The following is a 16829-nucleotide window of genomic DNA, read 5'->3' on the forward strand; positions in this document are numbered from 1 at the left end:
CGGTTATACTCTCAAATTAGACCCATGATTTTGAAATTTATCAGATCTTCTCTTGGCCAGGTCATCTCCAAGGAAGACAGTCCCAACTTCTCAATCTTCCACATATCTGAAGTGTCTCATCCCTGGAACTATTCTTGCAAATGTCTCCACTGCATTCACATCCTTTCCATAATGTGGCACCCAGAACCGTACACAATACTTCAGCTGAAGTCTAGTCATTTTCTTAAACAAGTTCATCATAACCTCTCTGCTCTTCTCTCTTATACTCCTATTTATGAAAACTGTATGCTTTATTAACAGTTCTCTCTCCCTGTCCTGTCACCTTTAATGACTTATGTTCTCTTTGATCTTGCACAACCTTTAGAACAGTATTCTTTGTTTTGTACTGTCTCATGTTCTTTTTACCAAAATGTGATACCTCATACTTCTCTGCACTGCGTAACTGTCTTTTTGAAATTCTAAACTATCCACTTCAGAGGTAACAATTCTCCCAAGTTTTCTCTGCTAATTTTGAAACTGTCCCCGAGCATAGCAAGAGCTAGATCATTCATATGTAACTGGCAAAAGCAAGTGTCCAAATACCAACCCTGGCGAACTCTACTACCTGCCTGAAAAATACCCATTAACCATTAGACCCTGTTTGCTATTCCGCAGCTAATTTTGAATTCATCTTACTATTATCCCTCTCATTCCAGGCCCTATAATTTTCCTCACAAGTCTGTGTGGCACAATATCAAACGACTTTTGGAAGTCAATGTAAACTGCATCAACAGCCCTCCCTCAATTCTCTTTCTTATCTCTTCAAAAAGCTCCAACAAATTAGTTAGACGTGATTTTCCATGCTGATTCTTCTAATCAATCACATTTTTTCACGTGAGTATTAATTCTACCCTGCATAATTGTTTCTAGAAATTTTCCCACTGACAAACCGACTGATCTGTAATTGTTAGGACAATCTTTACAAGCCTTTTTGTGCAAGATTGTTGCAAATCTCCAATGTTGCAATTCTCCAAATCTCCCCTCCCTGAATCCACGTACAAATCCCCACCGCCCACTCCTGAATCCACGTACAAATCCCCACCGCCCAGCCCTGAATCCACGTACAAGTCCTCACCGTCCACCCCTGAATCCACGTACAAATCCCCACCGCCCACCCCTGAATCCACGTACAAATCCCCACCGCCCACCCCTGAATCCACGTACAAATCCCCACCGCCCACCCCTGCATCCATGTACAAATCCCCATCGCCCACCCCTGAATCCACGTACAAATCCCCACCGCCCACCCCTGAATCCATGTACAAATCCCCACCGCCCACCCCTGCATCCATGTACAAATCCCCATCGCCCACCCCTGAATCCACGTACAAATCCCCACCACCCACCCCTGAATCCATGTACAAACCTCATCGCCCACCCCTGAATCCATGTACAAATCCCCACCACCCACCCCTGAATCCACGTACAAATCCTCACCGCCCACCCCTGAATCCATGTACAAATCCCCACCGTCCACCCCTGAATCCACGTACAAATCCCCATCGCCCACCCCTGAATCCACGTACAAATCCCCACCGCCCACCCCTGAATCCATGTACAAATCCCCACCGCCCACCCCTGCATCCATGTACAAATCCCCATCGCCCACCCCTGAATCCACGTACAAATCCCCACCACCCACCCCTGAATCCATGTACAAACCTCATCGCCCACCCCTGAATCCATGTACAAATCCTCACCGCCCACCCCTGAATCCATGTACAAATCCTCATCGCCCACCCCTGAATCCATGTACAAATCCCCATCGCCCACCCCTGAATCCATGTACAAATCCCCACCGCCCACCCCTGCATCCATGTACAAATCCCCATCGCCCACCCCTGCATCCATGTACAAATCCCCATCGCCCACCCCTGAATCCATGTACAAATCCTCATCGCCCACCCCTGAATCCATGTACAAATCCCCATCGCCCACCCCTGAATCCATGTACAAATCCTCACCGCCCACTCCTGAATCCATGTACAAATCCTCATCGCCCACCCCTGAATCCATGTACAAATCCCCATCGCCCACCCCTGAATCCATGTACAAATCCCCACCGCCCACCCCTGCATCCATGTACAAATCCCCATCGCCCACCCCTGCATCCATGTACAAATCCCCATCGCCCACCCCTGCATCCATGTACAAATCCCCATCGCCCACCCCTGAATCCATGTACAAATCCCCACCGCCCACCCCTGAATCCATGTACAAATCCCCACCGTCCACCCCTGCATCCATGTACAAATCCCCATCGCCCACCCCTGCATCCATGTACAAATCCCCATCGCCCACCCCTGCATCCATGTACAAATCCCCACCGCCCACCCCTGCATCCATGTACAAATCCCCATCGCCCACCCCTGCATCCATGTACAAATCCCCACCGTCCACCCCTGCATCCATGTACAAATCCCCATCGCCCACCCCTGAATCCATGTACAAATCCCCACCGCCCACCCCTGAATCCACGTACAAATCCCCACCGCCCAGCCCTGCATCCATGTACAAATCCCCATCGCCCACCCCTGCATCCATGTACAAATCCCCACCGCCCACCCCTGCATCCATGTACAAATCCCCACCGCCCACCCCTGAATCCACGTACAAATCCCCATCGCCCACCCCTGCATCCATGTACAAATCCCCATCGCCCACCCCTGCATCCATGTACAAATCCCCATCGCCCACCCCTGCATCCATGTACAAATCCCCACCGCCCACTCCTGAATCCACGTACAAATCCCCACCGCCCAGCCCTGAATCCACGTACAAGTCCTCACCGTCCACCCCTGAATCCACGTACAAATCCCCACCGCCCACCCCTGAATCCATGTACAAATCCCCACCGCCCACCCCTGAATCCATGTACAAATCCTCACCGCCCACCCCTGAATCCACGTACAAATCCTCACCGCCCACCCCTGAATCCACGTACAAATCCCCACCGCCCACCCCTGAATCCACGTACAAATCCTCACCGCCCACCCCTGAATCCATGTACAAATCCCCACCGCCCAGCCCTGAATCTATGTACAAATCCCCACCGCCCACCCCTGAATCCACGTACAAATCCCCACCACACCCACCCCTGAATCTATGTACAAATCCCCACCGCCCACCCCTAAATCCATGTACAAATCCCCACCACACCCACCCCTGAATCCATGTACAAATCCCCACTGCCCACCCCTGAATCCATGTACAAATCCCCACTGCCCACCCCTGAATCCATGAACAAATCCCCTCCGTCCACCCCTAAATCCATGTACAAATCCCCACCACACCCACCCCTGAATCCATGTACAAATCCCCACTGCCCACCCCTGAATCCATGAACAAATCCCCTCCGTCCACCCCTAAATCCATGTACAAATCCCCACCACACCCACCCCTGAATCCATGTACAAATCCCCACCACACCCACCCCCGAATCCAGGTTAGAGTGAAAGGTAATTGCCGATGCTTCTACAATTTCCAGTCTCACATCCTTAAATATCCTTGGATGCATCTCGTCTAGTCCTTGTACCTTATTAACAGCTTATTCAATAAATCCTCATCAATTTTAAATTGTTCTAGTGACTGAATTACTCTCTCTGTAAAGTATTAATTTAACACCCCAGCCATGCCTCTTGCCTTATAGGCAAATTGCTTTTTTGGCCCTACTCCTCTGTTAATCACTATCTTTCTTTTGATGTGCATATATATTAGTTTGAGATTACTTTTATGTTAGCTGCCTGTCTTTTTAAAAAATAATCCCTCTTTGCTGCTTCTATTTGCTTTATCACCTTCCTTTTGTATTCTGCTTGGTTCTCAAATGTACCCACCACCTGACCCCTAGTATAAGCACACTTTTTCATTTTAACTTAATTTCTACCTCCTTTGTATTCAAGGAGCTCTGGGTTTGTTTGTTCTAGCTCTCCCTTTGGGGTAACATATCTTGAGTGCACCAAAACCATCTGCTCTTTGAAGGTAGCTCATTGTTCAGCTACTGTTTCTCACCCCAGCCTTTGGTTCCAGTCTATCGGGCTCAGTTCTGGGTCTCCCCCCATTTAAGTCTGCTCTCTGCTACTCTTATCCCGATTGAATAATGTCATTTTTCGACTAATATTCTAAACCTATTAATACAATGATCACTGTTTCCTCTACATTCCCTGCCCAAGGTCAGTTCATTCCCAAGAATTAGATCTAGCAGTGCCTTCTTTCTTGTTGGACTGGGCATATACTGCTGTAGAAAATTCTCTGGAACACAATCTAGGAATGATAATTCCTCGCTGCCATTTTCATCACGACCATTCCAGTTGATGCATGGCCTATTCAAACACACCAAACAGCAATTTTATGGTGTTTACATCCCCCTGTAATTGTCTAATCAGTTCAAATGGTGTTTCTTTCCCACACTAGCCTCCTCCCACCATATTTCATCTAAAGTGATCAACATTTTCTTTCTCCCTCTGTTTAACTAGCTTCCTCTGAAATATATCCAGGCTATTTCCATCAATCACTGCATTTGGTAATGGTTTCCAAATTCTAACCACAAGTTGGTATAGATGTTTCTCCTGAATTTCTTTTGGATTGATTATTGACTACCTTACATTTTATGAAACACTTACCCCCTGCCCATCTACTATAATAAACCCTATAGTAACTCCAAAGATAACTTCTTTTTCCAAGAAACTTTCCCGACAGTTGTAACCTCACATTTCTGGTATCATACATGAAGTTCTGTTTCGAAGGTTCTCCATTGCCTCTATATCTGTTGTAAAGGCTGTATCTGTAGCAAAGATTTCAAGGCATAGATCCTAAAAGTGAATCAAGTTTGGCCCAGCAGACTGCAGTTTCTGGCTTGTTGAGGTTCTCCATCCAGTAATATGTGCTATTGCATAGGCAAGGATTTGTATAGCAGAAAGCAGGGTCTGGTTTAAACTTGTGTCAAATTTAATGGTTTATGGCTCCCAATGTATCCAACCTGGTTTTTATAAGTACTTGCGTTTTAATTATTTGGTCATAGGCTATGCAGATGTCTCTAATTGATCTTAATCAAGTTCTATCCTGTGTCATTTATAGATCAGTCTTTTTGGACGACTCTTGACTTGCGGCATACTTCCAGCAATTTCTGTTTTTACTTTAAATCAAATGCATGAAATGAAAATCAAGTAAGATCAATATGCCCCCCAAGAGATTAGGTATACACTATAATCGGAATCCCATTACCAATCCTAATATATTTCACCTTTCCAAAAAAAGATTGGTTTTAATTATGTTTATTCATTATGAAATCTTACTGAGATTCATTGTTAAATGAATGATCTTAAAATATTGATTGGTAAATATTGAATAAAAGATTCATATAATTGAAAGGATTTAACAATGTGACCACTATGGCTTCCTGACTGGAGTAATGCAGCATAAGCAATTCAGAATGAACATATGCAACGTGCATTCTATGGAGGGAGAGAAAGAGAAAGAATTCAGGCAGGTAAAGGACAGTGGACATATAGCTGCAGCATTGACAATAAGCATTTAGACTGGTTGCAGTGCACACACACACACACACACACAAGTATATATGTCTGTTATTAAATACACACGCAGTAAAACAAAGACAGAATCTTACACGTCTGCCTTTGCTAGCTGGAACACAGGCACGAGAATGCTTCAACAGAGAAAGGAAACACAAGTTAACAACTAATAAATTAACAATTACTATTTGGATGCTGCCTTACCTTATGTCTTCCCATCCTAAACATGTAAAACTACCAACAGCCCTTGAGGCACAGTGGAAGAAAAACCTTTCCAAGAAGAAATATTCCACAGCCCGAATCAAACTCTTCAATAGGATGGATTCTCTCTATCATTACCAAAGATCTTTCTTTTAAATTCTTTCCCAGGATGTAGGCATCATATGTAGGGAATATGCATTTCTTACCTATTTCCAGTTAGTGAGTGAAAACAGTGGTAACTCAGTCAGTTGCTTGGCTTTTTCACAGCATAGTTAAAAGGCAATACCAGTAGTGTGGAGACTGTCCTTCTATTTTAGATATTAGCAACCTAGTTGGGTTTTTTCCAATTCAACAGTTTCATGGTCACTTTCCCAATGGAAGTTTCTCTTTCTGTATTTTTTTTAAAAAAGCTGAACTCAATTCTCAACACTGTCATGATGGGTTTTGGCAGGAGACAGTCAAAACCAGGCCTTTATCTGTAACCATGGGACAGGTAGGTAATTAAAGTCTGAGATGAGAGCAAAGTGCCTTTTACCTGGCATCATCTGCTGGATAAAGTTCACTGATACTTTGATTTGTTTATTTTCAGGATATGTGCATTGCTGGCTAGGCCAGCATTTAATTGCTCAAAGGGGACTGCTGTGGATCTGGAGTCACATGTAGGTCAGGACAAGTAAGGACGGCAGATTTGCTTCCATTAAGGACATTAATAAAGCAAATGGATTTCTACAACAATTGACAGTGGTCACCATCAGTCTAGCCTTTTATTTCAGAACTGAATCATGATCAAGTTCCACCACCTCCCATGCTGACATTTAAACCTGTGTCCCCAGAATATTAACCTGGGGGTCCTGGATGAGTAGTTTAGTTACTTTACCATAAACCACCATCACAGTTTTGACTTCTACAGTGAGGAAATGCTTATCTCATAATCACCTATCGCTTGTTATTAAATAGAACACTTAAAAAAAAAGTGAAATATAGTTCTCTGTCTTTAAGAGTGTTCTTCAATTAAAGAGAATAGAAAGAGACAATGGCCTGCAAAATATTGATCAGTAGGCCAATCCATAATCCATTATTAACACAGACTAATCCAACATCCAATCACAACGACATGCCAATCCAATACACAATAATAATCACAGACCAATCCAACATCCAATAACCACCACAGGCCAATCCAACATCCAATACTAACCACAGGCCAATCCAACATCCAATAATAACCACAGACCAATCCAACATCCAATACTAACCACAGACCAATCCAACATCCAATAACCACCACAGACCAATCCAACATCCAATAACCACCACAGGCTAATCCAACATCCAATAACCACCACAGGCCAATCCAACATCCAATAATAACCACAGACCAATCCAACATCCAATACTAACCACAGACCAATCCAACATCCAATAATAACCACAGACCAATCCAACATCCAATAATAACCACAGACCAATCCAACATCCAATAATAACCACAGACCAATCCAACATCCAATACTAACCACAGGCCAATCCAACATCCAATAACCACCACAGACCAATCCAATATCCAATAACCACCACAGACCAATCCAATATCCAATAACCACCACAGACCAATCCAATATCCAATACTAACCACAGGCCAATCCAACATCCAATAACCACCACAGACCAATCCAACATCCAATAACCACCACAGGCCAATCCAACATCCAATACTAACCACAGGCCAATCCAACATCCAATAACCACCACAGACCAATCCAACATCCAGAAACCACCACAGACCAATCCAACATCCAATAACCACCACAGGCCAATCCAACATCCAATACTAACCACAGACCAATCCAACAATAACCACAGGCCAATCCAACATCCAATAACCACCACAGGCCAATCCAACATCCAATAACCACCACAGACCAATCCAACATCCAGTAACCACCACAGACCAATCCAACATCCAATACTAACCACAGACCAATCCAACATCCAGTACTAACCACAGGCTAATCCAACATCCAATAACCACCACAGGCCAATCCAACATCCAATAACCACCACAGACCAATCCAACATCCAATAACCACCACAGACCAATCCAACATCCAATTACCACCACAGACCAATCCAACATCCAATAACCACCACAGGGCAATCCAACATTCAATACTAACCACAGGCCAATCCAACATCCAATAACCACCACAGACCAATCCAACATCCAATAACCACCACAGGCCAATCCAACATCCAATAATAACCACAGACCAGTCCAACAATAACCACAGGCCAATCCAACATCCAATAACCACCAGAGGCCAATCCAACATCCAATAACCACCACATGCCAATCCAACATCCAGTAACCACCACAGACCAATCCAACATCCAATAATCACCACAGGCTAATCCAACATCCAATAACCACCACAGGCCAATCCAACATCCAATACTAACCACAGACCAATCCAACATCCAATACTAACCACAGACCAATCCAACATCCAATACTAACCACAGACCAATCCAACATCCAATAATAACCACAGACCAATCCAACATCCAATAATAACCACAGACCAATCCAACATCCAATACTAACCACAGGCCAATCCAACATCCAATAACAACCACAGAACAATCAACATCCAATAACCTCCACAGGCCAATCCAACATCCAATACTAACCACAGGCCAATCCAACATCCAAGACTAACCACAGACCAATCCAACATCCAAGACTAACCACAGGCCAATCCAACATCCAATACTAACCACAGGCCAATCCAACATCCAATACTAACCACAGACCAATCCAACATCCAAGACTAACCACAGGCCAATCCAACATCCAATAACCACCAGAGGCCAATCCAACATCCAATAACCACCACATGCCAATCCAACATCCAAGACTAATCACAGGCCAATCCAACATCCAATACTAACCACAGGCCAATCCAACATCCAGTAACCACCACAGACCAATCCAACATCCAATAACCACCACAGACCAATCCAATATCCAATACTAACCACAGGCCAATCCAACATCCAAGACTAACCACAGACCAATCCAACATCCAAGACTAACCACAGGCCAATCCAACATCCAATACTAACCACAGGCCAATCCAACATCCAATACTAACCACAGACCAATCCAACATCCAAGACTAACCACAGGCCAATCCAACATCCAATAACCACCAGAGGCCAATCCAACATCCAATAACCACCACATGCCAATCCAACATCCAATACTAACCACAGGCCAATCCAACATCCAATACTAACCACAGACCAATCCAACATCCAATACTAACCACAGACCAATCCAACATCCAATAATAACCACAGACCAATCCAACATCCAATAATAACCACAGACCAATCCAACATCCAATACTAACCACAGGCCAATCCAACATCCAAAATCCACCACAGACCAATCCAATATCCAATAACCACCACAGACCAATCCAATATCCAATACTAACCACAGGCCAATCCAACATCCAATAACCACCACAGGCCAATCCAACATCCAATAACCACCACAGGCCAATCCAACATCCAATACTAACCACAGGCCAATCCAACATCCAATAACCACCACAGACCAATCCAACATCCAGAAACCACCACAGACCAATCCAACATCCAATAACCACCACAGGCCAATCCAACATCCAATACTAACCACAGACCAATTCAACAATAACCACAGGCCAATCCAACATCCAATAACCACCACAGGCCAATCCAACATCCAATAACCACCACAGGCCAATCCAACATCCAATACTAACCACAGGCCAATCCAACATCCAATAACCACCACAGGCCAATCCAACATCCAATAACCACCACAAGCCAATCCAACATCCAATAACCACCACAGACCAATCCAACATCCAATAATAACCACAGGCCAATCCAACATCCAATACTAACCACAGGCCAATTCATCATCCAATAATAACCACAGGCCAATACATCATCCAATAACCACCACAGACCAATCCAACATCCAATACTAACCACACACCAATCCAACATCCAGTAACCACCACAGGCCAATCCAACATCCAATAACCATCAGAGGCCAATCCATCATCCAATAACCACCACAGACCAATCCAACATCCAATACTAACCACAGACCAATCCAACATCCAGTAATCACCACAGGCCAATCCATCATCCAGTAACCACCACAGGCCAATTCATCGTCCAATAACCACCACAGGCCAATCCATCATCCAATAACCACCACAGGCCAATCCAACATCCAATAATCACCACAGGCCAATCCATCATCCAATACTAACCAACGACCAATCCAACATCCAAAAATAACCACAAACCGATCCAACATCCAATAATAATCACAGGCCAATCCAACATCCAGTAACCACCACAGGCCAATCCAACATCCAGTAACCACCACAGGCCAATCCAACATCCAATACTAACCACAGGCTAATCCAACATCCAATAACCATCACAGACCAATCCAACATCCAATAATAACCACAGACCAATCCAACATCCAATAATAACCACAGACCAATCCAACACCCAATAATCACCACAGGCTAATCCAACCTCCAATAACCACCACAGACCAATCCAACATCCAATAATAACCACAGACCAATCCAACATCCAATAATAACCACAGACCAATCCAACATCCAATAATAACCACAGACCAATCCAACATCCAATAACCACCACAGGCTAATCCAACATCCAATAACCACCACAGGCCAATCCAACATCCAATACTAAGCACAGACCAATCCAACATCCAATAACCACCACAGACCAATCCAACATCCAATAATAACCACAGGCCAATCCAACATCCAATAATAACCACAGACCAATCCAATATCCAATACTAACCACAGGCCAATCCAACATCCAATAACCACCACAGGCCAATCCAACATCCAATACTAACCACAGGCCAATCCAACATCCAATACTAACCACAGGCCAATCCAACATCCAATAACCACCACAGGCCAATGCAACATCCAATACTAACCACAGGCTAATCCAACATCCAATAACCACCACAGGCCAATCCAACATCCAATACTAACCACAGACCAATCCAACATCCAATACTAACCACAGACCAATCCAACATCCAATACTAACCACAGGCCAATCCAACATCCAATACTAACCACAGACCAATCCAACATCCAATACTAACCACAGACCAATCCAACATCCAATAATAACCACAGACCAATCCAACATCCAATAATAACCACAGACCAATCCAACATCCAATACTAACCACAGGCCAATCCAACATCCAAAATCCACCACAGACCAATCCAATATCCAATAACCACCACAGACCAATCCAATATCCAATACTAACCACAGGCCAATCCAACATCCAATAACCACCACAGGCCAATCCAACATCCAATAACCACCACAGGCCAATCCAACATCCAATACTAACCACAGGCCAATCCAACATCCAATAACCACCACAGACCAATCCAACATCCAGAAACCACCACAGACCAATCCAACATCCAATAACCACCACAGGCCAATCCAACATCCAATACTAACCACAGACCAATTCAACAATAACCACAGGCCAATCCAACATCCAATAACCACCACAGGCCAATCCAACATCCAATAACCACCACAGGCCAATCCAACATCCAATACTAACCACAGGCCAATCCAACATCCAATAACCACCACAGGCCAATCCAACATCCAATAACCACCACAAGCCAATCCAACATCCAATAACCACCACAGACCAATCCAACATCCAATAATAACCACAGGCCAATCCAACATCCAATACTAACCACAGGCCAATTCATCATCCAATAATAACCACAGGCCAATACATCATCCAATAACCACCACAGACCAATCCAACATCCAATACTAACCACACACCAATCCAACATCCAGTAACCACCACAGGCCAATCCAACATCCAATAACCATCAGAGGCCAATCCATCATCCAATAACCACCACAGACCAATCCAACATCCAATACTAACCACAGACCAATCCAACATCCAGTAATCACCACAGGCCAATCCATCATCCAGTAACCACCACAGGCCAATTCATCATCCAATAACCACCACAGGCCAATCCATCATCCAATAACCACCACAGGCCAATCCAACATCCAATAATCACCACAGGCCAATCCATCATCCAATACTAACCAACGACCAATCCAACATCCAAAAATAACCACAAACCGATCCAACATCCAATAATAATCACAGGTCAATCCAACATCCAATAATATCACAGGCCAATCAACCATCCAAACACCACCAAGGCTAATCCAACATCGAATAACTAGGCAAAAGTGAGGACTGCAGAAGGGCTTATGTCGATTTTCCTGTTCCTCGGATGCTGCCTGACCTGCTGTGCTTTTCCAGCACCACTCTGACCTAATCCCCAACATCGAATAACCCCAGTTCATTCCAATATCCAATAACCACAGGAAAATTCCAACATCGCCACCGAGCACATCTGATGATCACTGACTGCTCAAAATATCCAATAACAACCATCGATCATTCAGGCATCCAATAACTACCACTTCTGAAAACATCCGATAACCTTCATCGAACACTGAAAACATTTGACAACAAACATTGATTGTTCAAAGCATCCGAAAGCTACCACTGAGCATTCAAAACATCTGAGAACCACCAGTGACCACTTAAGCACCAAGCAAAGTGATGTATTGAATGATAACAGCAGGAATATCACCACAGGCTGATGTCACAGACATTCATCATAGATATGCATTCAAAAGAAACATGGTTAAAAGAACAAGGAGAGTAGCAAAAGGCTTCAGGAGTACAGAGTCAGAATCATAAAATGGACAGCCAGCTGAAGTGGCACATTTCAGTAAGAAGAATGAAGTGGATTATATAGATTAAACAGTACGATATTAAAGGGGTTGCAAGAACAGACAGCAGTAAGGGGCATCTTTACAAGTCTTTTAAGGTGGAAGGATGGGTAGAAGTTGTTTAAAAAGGCAAACCAGCTTCTTGGTTTTCTGAGCTTTATAAATAGATGGGTAGCTTAATAAAGCGAGCAGGTTATGCTGAAGTTTCATAAAATACTTGTTCAATCCCAGCTAGTAAAGTGACTAATTCCAGGTATAGCATTTTAAGAATAAAGTTAAAAATCGCACAACACAAGGTTATAATCCAACAGGTTTATTTGGAAGCGCTAGCTTTTGGATCACTGTTCCTTCACAACCACCTGATGAAGGAGCAGCGCTCCAAAAGCTAGTGCTTCCAAATAAACGTGTTGGACTATAACCTGGTGTTGTGTGATTTTTAACTTTGTACACCTGAGTCAACACCGGCATCTCCACATCATTTTAAGAGATGATGATGTTAATACCTTGGCAATGATTTCCTAGAATGGTACCATGGATAAGGAAGGTCAGTTACATGTAGAGGCAAGAAAAGCTGGGATAGTTTTCCATGGATTAGAAGAGTTGAAGAGAGATTGACACAGATGTTTCAAATCATACATGAAAAATATTGTTCTTGGATGATATATTTTAGAACATAACTTTTTGCAATGAAAGATTTCATTGTAGATAAATGATGGTCACTCAGTGAGAAACACATAAGCAAGCTTATGTAAATGCAAGTCAAAGAAGCTTGGCATCAACTGCAGGTAGTTCTCATAAACGCAATTTGGCTGTAACGTGATTTGTGAATTGAGACCTCTTTTTAATAACATGAACTCCCGTTCACTGTTACGTGATTCCATCCCCTGTATTACCGGCCAGCTATGATTCACTCTACTGGCACATCTATTGCTAGAGATTGTTGTCAGTGTGTGTGTATTTTTTTGCTTCTATCTGCAACAAAGTAGGGTAAGCAAACATTGGAATATTTTACTGGAATCATGCACGGAGTTGGGGGTGTGGGGTCTAAGGAATGGGAAGAGACAGAAAGATAAAGAGTGAAATAAGGTGCAATTACAGCATGGTTTAGAGAGTAAGCAGGGCCTTTTGTTAAGCAGAGACTCAGGTGCTGGCTATTTAAAGCTTCAACACATGGCAACTTTATAAGAGAGGGTGTATGTGTGTGGAAGGGGGCACGTGTGAAACTCAGGCTGGACCACTGGTGACCCTCATCTCTGCCCACCCCATCCATTCCCAAGTTAGACTTGATCCAAGTTCACCCAGTCTCTGTTTGAAAGGACGGGCAGACCATGGAGGAGGGCGTGGGTGAGTGGGTGGGTGTGGGGGGAAGAGGGATTTGAGAGTTCTCTCAGAAACCTGAGACCCATCAAAACCTCCAGCTGTTCAGAGCATCCCAGTCCTAGCCACCAAAAAAAGATTTTATTTGAACTAAAAATTTTTTTCGAAAGTTTCACAAAGTTTAATAGCGGAGAGCCAAGTTTTGGATAAATTCCACTTCACAGGGAGCCAGGAATACAACAATATAAGTGAAATTTCCCAATATAATAACTTGATAATTCTGTAACTGACCAAAAACAGTGAGGTTCGCTAAACTGGAGTCCATAACCCTGTTTCTCCCATTGGCCTCATTACTTCTATTGTGCGATTTTCTATAACACAACGTTGCACGGGGTCACAATTACCATGTTATAGGAGGACTACCTGTACAGTGTAAAAACTAACCTCTTGTGTAAGGTCAGAGTTAATGGTGAAAAACTTGAATGATAAATTATATAACTCCAAGCTTCTAATGGAACCTGGAGGTGTACAGAGAAAGCAATCACATTCATTTGAAATATACATTATTCCTATGGATTGCAGTGTCAAAGAGTTGTATTAAGGGTAAAATAATCAATTTTTATTTCTGTTTGAATCATTCCTAGCATACCATGTTGTTATGTTGACAGGATGTAAGGATGGAAGGTTTTCTTGTTTAATTTGTGTGTTTGCTGGCAGAGTTACATGTTCAGTTTGGGTTTTGTGAAGGAAAAGTAACTGAAAGATCCGTTCCAACTTGTAGCTAGTGGAAAAAAAAATCTGTAGCATTCAGAAAGTTTTGAAGTAGAAAGCAATTAGGTAGAATAATTAGGTTAGAAAGAATTGCACAGAAGCTGAGGGAGTGGACTGGGAATTAAAAGCATCAGGACAAGAACCTGAAGAGTTCACCGTTGTAAGCTCTGTAAACAAAAAACTGGAGAATTGTTCAACTAAACGATAATGGAAGCATCTTGCAACTTGCACCTTGAAAAATAGCTAGTTACACAGGGAAAATTAAGTAAATTCCAGAAAGGTCTGGCATACTTTGAGTTGAACATCAAGATTGGTACAATGAAGGAATTCTTGGGTTGGATGGTGGGGACAGGGGGGTAAAGTACAATGGGAAATATGAAGGTGAGTTTACTGCATAAGTCTTTAGAAAATATTGTGGTAGATATGAGGAAAATAAGAAATGTCTTGAGGAGAAACCTTTTTCACAATGAGTGGGTATGATGAAGAATGTGCTGCACAAGAGAGCCAGATCCTTAATAACTTTCAAAAGGGAACTGAATAAATGCTTGAGGGGATAATATTACACAGGGTTATAGGAAAAGGTCAGGGAACTGGGATGTTCATTCAGAAGCTAGCAAAGGCAGGATGGGCTGCACAGCCTCCCTTTGCTTTATATCATTCTTTCACTGCTTGCTTAATAAGTGAGCAAAGCAATCTAGGAAACTGTAACTAACAACTGCAAACCAGTCTCCCTTAGATGCCTGGACACTAGTCACTCAAACATTCCATAATTACTTCAGACCAGTGACCCACAACAGCCCAAGGCTACACAATCAAATATTCAGTATTAATTGCTGGCAAAAAAAAAATCACGTAATTCTCCGCAGACCAGCCTCTCAACCAATCTCTTAATAATTTCAGCCCATCAAAACATCCAAAAATAACAGCATTATAAAATCCTATTAATAATAACTGCAGGCCAGTAGTTCAAACATCTGATAGTTTGAAGAAACTACAATCTATTACCAAACACAGTTCCAATATATTTTTCAAAATAGACAACTTAGTTCCTGTGTCAGTGTGACAGAACAGAAGAATCTTTACTCCTCTACAGACATCTTGTGCACTCAAATTCCTTATGATGAAGACCAGCAAAGTAGTTGCTTTCCTAATTGCATGCTACACCTGCATGTCAACCTTCTTGAGTTACAACAAGTTAGAATTCCAGTCATACCAAGCAATTAGAAAGGCAAACAGTATGTTACCTTCATGACAAGGGAATTTGAGTCCACAAGGAAAGATATCTTCCTGCAACTGTATACAGCCTTGGTGAAACCTTACCTGAAGTACTGTACAGTTTTCATCTCCAACAATGAATGGGTATGGAGTACAACAGAGGTTTAATTAATCCAGATTAATCCTTGGAATGAAGGGATCACCTTGAGGAGAACCTTTTCATTCATTCATGGGATGTGGGCATTGTTGGATATGCTGGTTTTTTTGTCCATCCCTAAATGTCCTTCAGAAGATGTCAGTGAGCAGCCTTCTTGAACCACTGCAGTCCTCACATTGTACGTGCTGTTAGGAAACAAGTTCAAGGAGTTTGATCCAGCAGTGAAGGAATAGCAACATAATTCCAAGTCAGGAGGGGGAGTGGCTTGGAGAGAAATTACAGACAGTGCTGTTTTCGTGCGTCTGCTGCCTTTGTCCTTTTAGGTGGTTTGGAAGGTGCTGTCAAAAAAACCTGGGTAAGTTACTGAAGTACAGTTTGAATGTGGGACCTTTTATTAATTCATTCATGGCGTGTGGGTGTCACTGACTGGGCCAATATTTATTGCCCAATTGATGCTACGTAGAGTTCCTAACTTTTGACCCAGCAACACTGAAGTAACAGTGATACATTTCCAATTCAGGATGGTGTTTGGAGGGGCACTTGCACATGGAAGACGACCCATGGATCTGCTGCCCTCGTACTTTGAGATAATATTGGTCATAGGTTTGGAAGATGCGGCCTAAGGAGCCTTTGTGAATTTCTGCAATGCATTTCAC

At 43.1% G+C, this 16829-nt stretch overlaps 1 protein-coding gene across 18 annotated transcripts in view; it reads right to left on the reverse strand.

Annotated features, from left to right (window-relative positions):
* The window catches only part of LOC122548528 (serine/threonine-protein kinase MRCK alpha-like), a 595544-nt gene that overhangs the window by 95230 nt on the left and 483485 nt on the right, over positions 1–16829 (reverse strand). For 5 of the 18 annotated variants that reach the window (XM_087984211.1, XM_087984205.1, XM_087984253.1 and 2 more), the window contains one exon: positions 5663–5701. The exons of the other annotated variants lie outside the window; for them this stretch is intronic. In XM_087984211.1, the coding sequence (XP_087840337.1) occupies positions 5663–5701 (39 nt within the window). The remainder of the gene's footprint in view (positions 1–5662; positions 5702–16829) is intronic. 18 annotated transcript variants of the gene reach the window in all.

The sequence above is a fragment of the Chiloscyllium plagiosum genome, unplaced genomic scaffold, assembly GCF_037043375.1.
Source record: "Chiloscyllium plagiosum isolate Xiang-an unplaced genomic scaffold, Cpla_swu_hap1 HiC_scaffold_3, whole genome shotgun sequence".
In the NCBI taxonomy this organism is placed as follows: Eukaryota; Metazoa; Chordata; class Chondrichthyes; order Orectolobiformes; family Hemiscylliidae; genus Chiloscyllium; species Chiloscyllium plagiosum.